The sequence below is a fragment of the Bubalus bubalis genome, chromosome 3, assembly GCF_019923935.1.
Source record: "Bubalus bubalis isolate 160015118507 breed Murrah chromosome 3, NDDB_SH_1, whole genome shotgun sequence".
NCBI lineage: Eukaryota > Metazoa > Chordata > Mammalia > Artiodactyla > Bovidae > Bubalus > Bubalus bubalis.
In genome coordinates, this window is record NC_059159.1 from 92,042,400 (window position 1) to 92,055,213 (window position 12,814).

The 12,814-nt window shown below is 37.4% G+C and overlaps 1 protein-coding gene across 5 annotated transcripts in view; it reads left to right on the forward strand.

The window, feature by feature from the left end:
• The window catches only part of FREM1 (FRAS1 related extracellular matrix 1), a 182,034-nt gene that overhangs the window by 96,321 nt on the left and 72,899 nt on the right, over nt 1-12,814 (forward strand). For all 5 annotated transcript variants that reach the window (XM_044939844.2, XM_044939843.2, XM_044939842.2 and 2 more), the window contains exons 17-18: nt 6,448-6,642; nt 7,721-7,906. In XM_044939844.2, the coding sequence (XP_044795779.2) occupies nt 6,448-6,642; nt 7,721-7,906 (381 nt within the window). The remainder of the gene's footprint in view (nt 1-6,447; nt 6,643-7,720; nt 7,907-12,814) is intronic.

The following is a 12,814-nucleotide window of genomic DNA, read 5'->3' on the forward strand; positions in this document are numbered from 1 at the left end:
GGCGCGGGGATGCAACAACATTACCGAGTCTTAGCTCACTTCTTGCTGTGGGCTCTAATAATCTCAGTCTTAATGTTTGTTTCCATTAAAACCAGAGAAGCTGCAGCGGGAGCCCATATTCTATTTTTCAAATATGATCACGATATTCAGCAGTATTTCTAGATCTCTAAGTAATACAGTGAATTTCACAGAAAGAGCAAGTGTTATTGTTGCTATGTTCCTGATGCTTCCACATAGACTTTCAATTCATTCTGGCTTGTCCTCATCCCTATTTGGGTCAATTTGAAGAAGGCTATTTGGCCATCTCACTCTGGTTCCATATATCATACCAAAAATGCCTGAAGTAGGCTCCCTAAGGTAATTATATTATTAACTTGAGAAGTTTTCTGAGTATCAGCTAGTTCCTAAGAAGTAGCTGGTCTGCCCTTTGGTCTCTTGAAGAGCAAAGATGATGTTTTATGCTTTGTGTAACTTGCCCACAGCACCTGACAATCATGAACACATATTGAAAATACAGTAAATGCTTGTTTGTTAGCATTGTAGTTACATTTCTGGCATTGCATTATGTTGCTATCTAGGTGGCATTTGTTCCTTATGTAAAATATTCACATAAAAAATGTTGTCAACATCTGAAATCTACAGATCACAATAGTAGGCATAGTAGGCTCAAAGGAGTATAATCCAGACCCTAAGATGAACCCCATTCCCATGGAAAGATGATAGTAACACCTCTGTCCTTCATGACATCACTAGCCCTGCCAAATCTGATTTCTGGGTTGGGGCACTTCCTCAGTAATAATGCCATGGACTTCCTCTAACTAACTTTTATCACACTCCATTACTGTTTCATGATTACTCATCCATATGCCTCTCTAACCTAGATTCCAGGGGGAAGTATGACTGAGTGTGTCAGGCCAGGTGAGTGGTACAGGAAATAAGAGGTGTCAGAATTCAAATCTTTTTATTTGAAAAAACAGAGAAAGAGAATACAAGCAGTGATGTGGGAGGGAATTCAAGGAGGGGAACTGAGATAGCTCAAGTTTAATTTGGATATGGGGAAAACATTTTGAAATAATATTTTTAGATGCACTTTGGAAAAAAACAACTTATTAGGATACCAGTTGCCTCAAGGCCAATTAGTATGACATACTTTAATCACTCCACTAGACATCTTTTTTCTTGAAATAATATCTCTTTATCCTCACTCTGTTAAGTCTTTGTTGTTGTTGTTCAATTGGTAAGTCGTGTCTTACTCTTTGCGACCCCATGAACGGCAGCATGCCAGGCTTCTGTGTCCTTCACTTCCTCCCAGAGTTTGCGCCAGTTCCTGGCCATTGAGTTGGTGATGCCATCCAACCATCTCATCCTCTGTCACCCTCTTCTTCTCCTGCCTTCAATCTTTCCCAGCATCAGGGTCTTTTCCAATAAGTCAGCTCTTTGCATCAGGTGGCCCAAGTATTGGAGCTTCAGCATCAGTCCTTCCAATGAATCTTCAGGGTTGATTTCCTTTATGATTGACTAGTTGATCTCCTTGCTGTCCAACGGACTCTCAAGAGTCTTCTCCAGCACCATGGTTGGAAAGCATCAGTTCTTCAGCACTCAGCCACTTAGAAAAGGTTTTGCTGGCTCTTTCCTTTTCCTGAGAAGTATAGTCCACTTACTCAATGTTTCTCAATGTCAGAGTTCACAAATAGGTGCTTCTTTTTGATTTGCCCAAACTATCAGAAAAGTGATCTAGAGACAAATATTATGGTTTGTTACATAATTTTAACATCTTTGAAAGGCTCATTTGGCATAGATACATTATGGGTGAGATGAAACCATCTTCTCTTCAAGCCTGTGCCTTGTTTCAGGTACTAAACAACAAGTAGACATACGTATAACTCTTGTTTAGTGTGATGGCCATATAAGGGAGTGTTAACACATTTTTTTTTTTCCTTCAAAGACCTAGTAGGACACTGGTACAAATTCTTTCAGATAGACATTTTTGTTATGTTAATAAATTAACAGAAATACTGTATTCAAAAAATATTTTATTTGAATTATACTTTTGCTTGTAATGTTCACTCGGTTACTCGGTAGTGATTAGCACTGTTCTAGAATGAATAAAGAGAAACTCAGAATAGGAGCTAAAATTTCAGTGGCCCTGCGCTTACCTCCATACATTGGTTATATACGATTACCAAAGAACAATTGTTGTTATTGTAGTTTTAGTCGCTTAGTTGTGTCCAACTCTTTTGCAACCCCATGGACTGTAGCCTGCCAGTCCTCTTGTCCATGGGATTGTCCATGTAAGAACACTGGAGTGGGTTGCCTTTTCCTTCTCTAGGAGATCTTCCTGGCTAGGGATTGAACCTGCATCTCCTGCATTGTAGGTGAATTCTCTACTGCTGAGTCACCAGGGAAGCCTGATAACAATTGTATCACCATTATTTTATTTGCTTATTTATTTTTGTGATTATGAAAATAATATATACTCATTACAGAAAACTTAGAAAATTATGATAAAATTTTGAAAAATTACCTTATTTACCTCAGAAAGATAATCACTGTTAACATTTCAGTATTACAATGTTTTCTTTTCCTTTTTCTAATTGTAATTTTTAACATAGTTATTATCACGTTGAATGTGCAGTTCCTTTTTTCATTTAGATTCTCATCTGAAAATGTTTATTAAAATATTATTAGATGTTACAAAGTTATTGTAACCATGTTTTAATCATTGAATAATATTTTATAATATAAAATTATTACCAATTTGCTATTCTCCAATCATTAAATATGAGGCCATTCAAAAATTATTTAATAAATACCAGTCCAGTTAACTGTTTTCAGTATAAATAGTATCTTTAGACTGTATCTCATTTCAAGGTAAAGACTTCTTCGACCCATTTTGTAGCTGTTTTTTTTTTTGTGGCTTAACACTCAGCCAACTTTTCCAGCTCTTTCTATGAATGTTTCACATGTTTTTCTTATATTGAAATTACAGTTACTGAATGTACTCTGTTCGGGTTTTTGGTTAAGCTGTTTTCATTTCCTAGAATTATTTTTCCATTTCTCTTCCCCACTCTCTCTTCCTACACATCTTCTCTCCCATCTCCCAGTTCTCTGCCTTATTTGCCTTATAAACCATTCATTATTTAATGCTCAGCACAAAGTGAGCAAGGCCATCTGGAAAGATTTGTCTGACTTTCCCTGCCATGAACATTCTGCCCCCCATGCCATCATCAGCCTATGCACTCATCCTTCTTCACCCTCAGCACCTAATGCATAATAAGCAGGCTGAGATAGATGAATGTTCCATTTAATAGGTTAAAAATGGCTTTGAGTAGCAATTTCATATGGTTCCACTTAATATATACACACATCTGTGATAATCTAACTGGACTGCATTTCTTTCCCTCCCATTAGACTGTGTCCCCTCCTGACATATAGTAGCTCTTTGAACATTTGATATTTTTTTGAACTGTCTTGACATTTTCACCATGTCTGTCTTTCCCTCCGCCAGAGCACACAGAACACTAATTTTCACACAACAAGCATTAAATAAGTATTTTTCAAGTGAGTATTGCATAAAAAGCTTTATGCCAATTAACCTTTTTATAAATATGAATAGATGAATGGTATCTTTCCCCCACTTTTCCTAAAGTAGAAGGCTGATTGTTTAATTTTAATGTCTCACCCTTATTCTTTTTTTAAAAAAATAAGCCCAGTCTTCTCATTCTTTTATCATTTGGTTACTCAATAATATCATTTTGAATATTTCCTTGTCTGCCATTTTTTATTGGAGTATAATTGCTTTATAATGTTTGTTAATCTCTGCTGTACAGTGAAGTGAATCAGCTATATGTATACTTACATCCCCTCCCTCTTGAGCTTCCCTCCCACCGCAGCCCCCGATCCCACCTCTCTAGCTCATCGCAGAGCACCAAGCTGGGCTCTCTATGCTATACAGAAGCTTCCTACTAGCTATCTGTTTTACACATGTAGTGTATGAATGTCAATACTGCTTTCTCAATCAGCCCCACCCTCTCTTTCCCCTTCTGTGTCCACAAGTCTGTTCTGTACATCTGCATTTCTATTCCTGCCCTGCAAATACGTTCATAAGTACCACTTTTCTAGATTCCCTATATATGCATTGGTGGTGTTGTTCAATTGCCCAGTCGTGTCTGGCTCTTTGCAACTCCATGGACTGCAGCATGCCAGGCCTCCCTGTCCCTCACCATCTCCCGAAGTTTGCCCAAGTTCATGTCCATTGCATCGGTGATGTCATCCAGCCATCTTATCCTCTGACTCCCTCTTCTTCTGCCCTCAGTCTTTCCCAGCATCAGGGAGTTTTCCAGTGAGTCAGCTGTTCATGTCAGGTGACCAAAATATCAGTGCTTCAGCAAAAGTCCTTTCAATGAGTATTCAGGGATGATTTCCCTTAAGATTGACTGGTTTGATCTCATTGCTGTCCAAGGGACAGTTAAGAGTCTTCAGCACCACAGTTCGAAGGCAATAATTCTTTGATGATCTGCCTTCTTTCCAGTCCTGCTCTCACAACTGTGCGTGACCACTGGGAAGATCATAGGCTTGACTATATGGATCTTTGTCGGCAGAGTAAAGTCTGCTTTTCAACACACTGTCTAGGTTTGATAGCTTTCCTGCCAAGAAGCAATTGTCTTCTTATTTCATGGCTGCAGTCACCATCTGCAGTGATTTTAGAGCCCAAGAAGATGAAATCTGGCACCACTTCCACCTTTCCCTCCTTCTCTTTGCCATGAAGTAATGGGGCCAGATGCCGTGATCTTAATTTTTTTAATATTTAGTTTTAAGCAGGCTCATCACTCTCCTTCTTTACCTTCATCAAAAGGCTCTTTACTTCCTCTTTGCTTTCTGCCATTAGAGTGGTATCAGTTGTATATCTGAGGTTGTTGATGTTTCTCCTACCTATCTTGATTCCAGCATATAACTCATCCAGCCTGGAATTTCTTATGATGTGCTCAGCATATAGGTTAAACAGAGTGACAGCAGACAGCCCTGTTGTACTGCTTTTTCAATCCCGAACCACTCAGTTGTTCATACAGGGTTCTAACTGTTGCTTCTTGACACGCATGCAGGTTTCTCAGGAGACAGGTAAGATGGTCTGGTATTCCCATCTCTTTAAGAGCTTTCCGCAGTTTGTTATGATCCACACAGTCAAAGGCTTTGGCGTAGTCAATGAAACAGAAGTAGATGTTTTTCTGGAATTCCCTTGCTTTCTCTATGATCCAGTGAATGTTGACAGTTTGATCTCTGGTTCCTCTTCCTTTTCTAAACCCAGCTTGGATGTCTGGAAATTCTTGGTTCATGTAGTGCTGAAGCCTGGCATGCGAGATTTTAAGCATGACCTTACTAACATGGGAGATATATGCATTAATATTTGTTTTTTCTTTCTGATTTACTATACTCTGTATGACAGACTCCAGGTTCATCTACATCTCTACAGATGACCCAGTTTTGCTCCTTTTTATGTTCCATGTCATTTTTTTAAACAGGTGTAATAATTCCAAGTACAGTGCTCTATAGATTTGACCAATGTATCTTGTGAAAAGAGAAGTTGTTCCTGATCTTTTGTGCCCTAGTCTCATCGAAACTTCGAACATAATTGCTTCCCTCTTGACACTTTTAGAGTAATGTATGAAAATTATCAAAAGCACATCTACATAACTTTTCTGCCTCCCTGGATAGTAAGCATTCCTACTTCTGTGCTGTTCATTAGTAATCCAAGAATAGATTGTCCTATTTACTGATAAAGTTCTAGTCCTGATATTTTCTTCCTTCTTCCTCTCACGACTTAAGTTGGGACCATTTTGAATCCCATAGATGGAAGCTCTCAAGAGTAAAAAGAAGATGAAAATTAGGGTCTCTTCTTATCCAGGTGCTGTTGCTATTTTGCTAACATCTTGACTATATGTAATGAAGAAAATGCTGAAGCAAGTGACAAAGATGTGGGTTATCTTTGTATTTCACCTATTCAGCTTCTTCTGCAGTGAGTGGTTGTTCAATTAAGGTGGTTAATGCAAATGTGAAGACAATTACCAGAGGGACAGGGTGCCTTCTGTTTTCCCTGTGGTTGGTCCGAACACTAATAATTATGGGAGAAGAGTGAAGCCATCCTGAGTTCAGCTTTGTGTCTCCCTTGTTCATTTGTGAACTGTCAGACCCTTGTTAGCCCTGTTTTGCCCCTCCATATGGTGATAGATGGCTGGCAGGGTTTTCACCAGAGGCAACAGATGGGCAAGCATTTCTGCATTATTTTCATGACTCTATTTAATTTCATAGTAATAAAATTGAGTTTCACATTTTAACCACGTAAGTTCCTTTCCTTGCCATTCTATGCTTGTAGAGGAAGTCTAAGGCAATTTCATCTTGGTATTCTGCATTTTTTATAAGTCATCTTTCAGCTGTAGTTGTGTCTTCCAGGTGGTGAGATTGGCCTGATGCCTTGTTTCGACACCATTACATTGGTGGTTTCGGACAGAGAAGCTGGTCCTTTTGTGAATGGCTGCTGTTACAATGGACCTTATCCATCTGTTCCTCTTCATGAGTCCTTTCCAATGTATGATCTCAACATCACAGTGTATCCAGTGGACAACCAACCGCCTTCAGTTGCCATAGGTTGCCATATTTTTTCCTCTTAAGTTTCTATTATCTCATCTAGTCATACCCGTGGTCCAGTGAAATAATGCCCTTTATTACAGTCAAAATAGAAAACCACCATACAAAATTGCCTGTAATAATTGTCTCAAAACAGACTTGTGGAAACCTCAGATCTGTGAAAGATTACAGGGAAAAAGAAATAACTTGTTTAAAAATTTAGATAAATCCATATGGAGAGAGAATGCAAGTGTGTGTGTGTGTGTGTGTGTGTGTGTGTGTGTTTTAAAATGAAGACAACATTGTAATCCTCAAATAATCTGGTTTTATTTCACATGGGAAAGTATCATTTACCTGGTAGAGACAGTAATTTATTTTATCCATAATAATTTCTATTAGAATAGAATGAGTATACCAGTGGGACTATTTATATATATTTAACCTTATTTGCTTTTTAGGAAGTCATCTCTTTGTAGGCACTATGTATATGTTCTGACTCTCAGAAAAGAAATGCAAGCATATGTATGAATGTTATTGTAATTTGCAAACTGTCTCCCAAGCAGTGTTCTGGAAAGGAAGCATTATCCCCGCAGAATAATTAAGCACTACGGCATAAAAAAAGTGCTCGTTATGAGCAATTCATAATAGTTCTCAGGCAATTAACGCTCTGACAAACAGAGGTAACAACTGATCTTGAAGAGTATATAAACCACATTCCGTGGCTTATCATTAAAACATTTTGGCAATTCTTATTTTCATTTGTCACTTCTATAGAGACACAGGGGAAATCAGAGTTCCTTGAGAATGACTAAAGGGCTGTACTGGAGCATTTAGTATTTCTTCTATCTTTTTGTAATAGTCTGGCTTTCTTAGACAAGAAAAAATATAATTCCGTAAGTCAAATTAAATTCCACCCATTACCCCTGAATATTTTCACCATAAGGAGAATTATACTAAAGGAAATGAACATCTCCCATGGAAGTACATTTGTGTATAGGAGGCATCTCTGAATTGGAGTTTCAATCACTCCCTTTTGTCCTTACTATTCTGATTAGAGGATTTCACAGTAAGTCATAACTGTGTTATTGTTTGTATGCAGGTACCATATTCGTTGTAGATGAGGGCTTCTCAGCAGCCCTTACTGTTAACCATCTGTCTGCCGCTGATCCTGACACTGCAGAAGATGACTTGGAATTTGTTTTGGTTTCTCCTCCCCAGTTTGGCTATCTTGAAAACACACTCCCTTCTGCAGGTTTTGAAAAGAGCAATATGGGCATCAGCATAGGTAAGTCATGGTTTTATGTCCAGCAATAATCAGCCTTTGTTTGAGACTCTCATTGATTAGGTTATGTTTAATAACTGGGTTAGGACTTGAAAAATGTTCAAAGTACTACACTTGAGAAATTATTATTATCACTGATACTTTCAAATACTATTGTTTTTCATTCTAATTTTTCATTTAAAATTTTCCACGTATGGGAGTTTCAGCTCAGTTCAGTTACTCAGTCATGTCTGACTCTTTGCGACCCCATGAATTACAGCACACCAGGCCTCCCTGTCCATCACCAACTCCTGGAGTTCACTCAAACTCATGTCCATCAAGTTGGTGATGCCATCCAGCCATCTCATCCTCTGTTGGCCCCTTTTCCTCCTGACCCCAATCCCTCCCAGCATCAGAGTCTTTTCCAGTGAGTCAACTCTTCGCATCAGGTGGCCAAAGTATTGGAGTTTCAGCTTTAGCATCAGTCCTTCCAAAGAACACCTAGGAGTTTACTTCAAAATAAATTGAAATTACACTTATGGAAAATTTAAGGATAAATATTGAAGAAATAATGTTTTAAAAGGCCCCCATAGAGAAAATAACAGCAAACAAAGCAATGGACAAAGAATTAATATCAAAAATATACAAGCAACTCCTACAGCTCAATTCCAGAAAAATAAAAAACCCAATCAAAAAGTGGGCCAAACAACTAAACAAACATTTCTCCAAAGAAGACATACAGATGGCTAGCAAACACATGAAAAGATGCTCAACATCACTCATTATCAGAGAAATGCAAATCAAAACCACAATGAGGCACGATTTCACGCCAGTCAGAATGGCTGCTATCCAAAAGTCTACAAGCAGTAAATGCTGGAGAGGGTGTGGAGAAAAGGGAACCCTCTTACACTGTTGATGGGAATGCAAACTAGTACAGCCACTATGGAGAACAGTGTGGAGATTCCTTAAAAAACTGGAAATAGAACTGCCATATGACCCAGCAACCCCACTGCTGGGCATACACACTGAGGAAACCAGAAGGGAAAGAGACACGTGTACCCCAATGTTCATCGCAGCACTGTTTATAATAGCCAGGACATGGAAGCAACCTAGATGTCCATCAGCAGATGAATGGATAAGAAAGCTGTGGTACATATACACAATGGAGTATTACTCAGCCATTAAAAAGAATACATTTGAATCAGTTCTAATGAGGTGGATGAAACTGGAGCCTATTATACAGAGTGAAGTAAGCCAGAAAGAAAAACACCAATACAGTATACTAATGCATATATATGGAATTTAGAAAGAAGGTAACAATAACCCTGTATGCAAGACAGCAAAAGAGACACAGATATATTGAACAGTCTTTTGGACTCTGTGGTAGAGGGCGAGGGTAGGATGATATGGGAGAATGGCATTGAAACATGTTGACCCAGAGGGATGGGATGGGGACAGAGGTGGGAGGGGGGTTCATGATGGGGAACACATGTACACCCGTGGTGGATTCATGTCAATGTATGGCAAAACCAATACAATATTGTAAAGTAAAATAAATAAATTAATTAAAAAAACAAAGGCCCCCATAGCAACACATAATACTGTGACAGAATAAATCTGGTGGAACTCACAGTCTTATTCTCACAATTTCTAGGATGGGGAACACATGTATACCTGTGGCAGATTCATTTTGATATTTGGCAAAACTAATACAGTTATGTAAAGTTTAAAAAAAAAAAGATACAGGCAGAAAAGAGTAGGAAATATATCATGGAAATATTGAAGATAATGACATTAATTTTAAAACCAAAGTGTGTCTCAGAAACTTGAATGGCTCTGGTGTTTCACTTGAAAACAACCAAAGCAAAAACAAATGCCAAAATCAAAATCATTCAAAGGCAAGACTTCAGAAGTAAATTATTCTCTAAGCACCTTTTGGGGCATATCCATTTTAAATACAAGAGAAGCTGGGTTTACAATTAGTTGTGTTAGTAGAATGAATAGGAAAAATAAGACACCACTCAATGCTGCCTACAAGAAACTCACTTCAGCTTCAAGGACAGACACAGGCTTAAAATGAAGGGATGGTAAGAGATATTCCTTGCAAATGGAAACCGAAAGAGAGCAAGGGTAGATATACATAAACTAGACAAAATAGTCTCTTAAGTCAAAAGTATAACAAGACACAAAGAAGGTCATTATATAACAATTAAGTGTTAATTCATTGAGAGGATATAATAGTGGTAAATGTATATGCATACAATATTGAAACACTTAAATATATTAAGCAAATACTAACAGAACTGAAGAGGGTAATACTCAACAATACAATAATAGTAGGGACTTCAGTGTCCCATTTTTCAACAGTGGATGAATCATTTGGATGGAAAATCAGTAAGAAAACATTAGACTTGAACTGTATATTAAACCAAATGAACCCAACAGACATACATATATTCCATTCAACAAAAGTAGAATGCACAGGAAACAGTCTCTGGGATAGATCATATGATGAGTCACTAAGGAAGTCTTAACAATTTAAAAAGATCAAAATTGTACCAAGTATCTTTTTTTTTTTTAACCACAATGCCACAAAGTTAAAGTCAATAACTAGAGATAACTAAAAAGATGCCAAATATGTGAAAATTAACACATTCCTGAATAACCAATGGATTGAAGACTGAGTATAAGAAAGAAATTTTAAAATCTTAAATAAAAATAGAAACACAACACAGCAAAATATATGGAATGCAGCAAAAACAGTGCCAAGAGGAAAGTTTTATAATGATAAGTGCTGCATTAAAAAAGTAAATAACCTATAACTAGAAAAGCAAGAACATATTAGGCCCATATTTAGCAGAAGGAAGGATATAATAAAGACCAGAGCAGAAACAAATAAAGAACAGATAAACAATGGGGAATGTTAATGAAACTGAGTTGATAATTTTTAAAAGATAAAGGAAAGTGGCAAACTTTTAGCTAGACTTAACAGTCAAAGTTTGAAAAATTTCCCTCTAAGAACAGGAACAAGACAAAAGTTCCCACCTGCATTACTCCTATTCAATATAGTACTGAAACATCATAGCCAGAGAAGGAAATAAAGGGTATCCAAATCAGAAAGGAAGAAGTAAAGTGTTTCTATTTGCTGATAATGTGATATTATATATAGAAATTCCCAATGACTTCACCAAAAACTATTAGAACTAATGAACAGATTCAGTAGTTTCAGGGTACAAAATCAACACACAAAACTCAGTTGTATTCCTATACATGGACAATAAACTTTCTGAAGAAGAAGCAGAGAAAGCAATCTCATTTATAATAGCATAAAAAACAGTAAAATATATAGGAGTAATTTTAACCAAGGTAGTGAAAAATTTATATACCAAGTTTAAGACATAGAATTGGTGTCTTGATGAAAGAAATTGAAGAGGACACAAACAAATGGAAAGACATCCCATGTTCATGGGTTGAAAGTGTTAATATAGTTAAAATGTCCTTATTGCCCAAGGCTATCTGTAGATTCAGTGCAATACCTATCAAAATTCCAATGACTCTTTTTTTTTTTTTTAACAGAAATAGAACAGATTATCCTAACGTTTGTAGGAACCACAAAAGACCTCAGATAGCTAAAGAAATCTTGAGAAAAAAGAGCAAAGTTGGAAGCATCATACCTGCTAATTTCAAACTATTATTGCAAAGCTATCATAATCAAAGCAGAAAAAAAATAACAAGCACATAGATCAACATAACCGAGTAGAGCCCAGAAATAAAGCCATACATATATGGTCAACTAATTTTTAATGAGGGAACCAAGAAAATACAATGGGCAAAGCATTCTTTAAGAAGTGATTTTGGGGAAAATGGACAGACACATTCAAAAGAATGAAACTGGATCATTATCTTACAACACAAAAATTAATAACTCAAAATGGATAAAGGTCTTGCATATGAGACATGAAACCATAAAGCTCCTAGAAGAAAACATAGGCAGTAAGTTCCCTAACGTGGGTCTGGTGACAATTTTTTTAATTTGACACCTAAAGCAAAGGTAAAAAAGCAAAATATCAATAAGTGGGACTACATTAAAATACTTCTGCAGAGGAAGAGAAACAATCAATAAAATGAAAAGAGTATCTTTAGAATGGGAGAAAGTATCTACAGACCACATATCTGTTAGGAAATAAAATCTAAAATATATAAGTTACTCATACAACTCAAAACAAAAAGCTAAACAATCTGATTAAAAAATGAGCAGAGGACTTGAATAGACCTTTTTTTCAGAGAAGACATACATGCTTGTATCAAATCAACGTGTCTTACACCTTAAATTCACACAGTGTTATGTGAATTATGTCTCAATGGAGTTGGAAGAAAGATTAATGTATTAAAGATTAATTGCATTAATTGCAGTTTCTCCTGTGGGGAGACTTAGGGTGAGGGCCTTAGTTAGCTCAGTTGGTAAAGAATCCGCCTGCAATGCAGAAGACCAGGATTCAGTCCCTGGGTGAAAAAGATCTCCCGGAGGAGGACATGGCAACCCACTCCAGTATTCTTGCCTGGAAAATCCCATGGACAGAGGAGCCTGGCAGACTACAGCCCATGGGGTTGCAAGAGTCGGACATGACTTAGTGACTAAACCACCACCTGTGACTTAATACACAACACAGAGTGTTTTTATCTTTTGATTTAAGTCAATATCAGAATACCATAATAGCAGGTCAGTTAATTTCACTCATTCCTGCCAGTTGCTTGCTATGCAGTCAAGTAGGCTGACAATAGACTACCATCCTGGTGGCTCAGATGGTAAAGAATCTGCCTGCCATGCAGGAGACTGGGGTTCGATCCCTAGATGGGGAAGATCCCCTGGAGAAAAATGGCAACCTACTCCAGTATTCTTGCCTGAAGAATTCCACGGACAGAAGAGCCTGG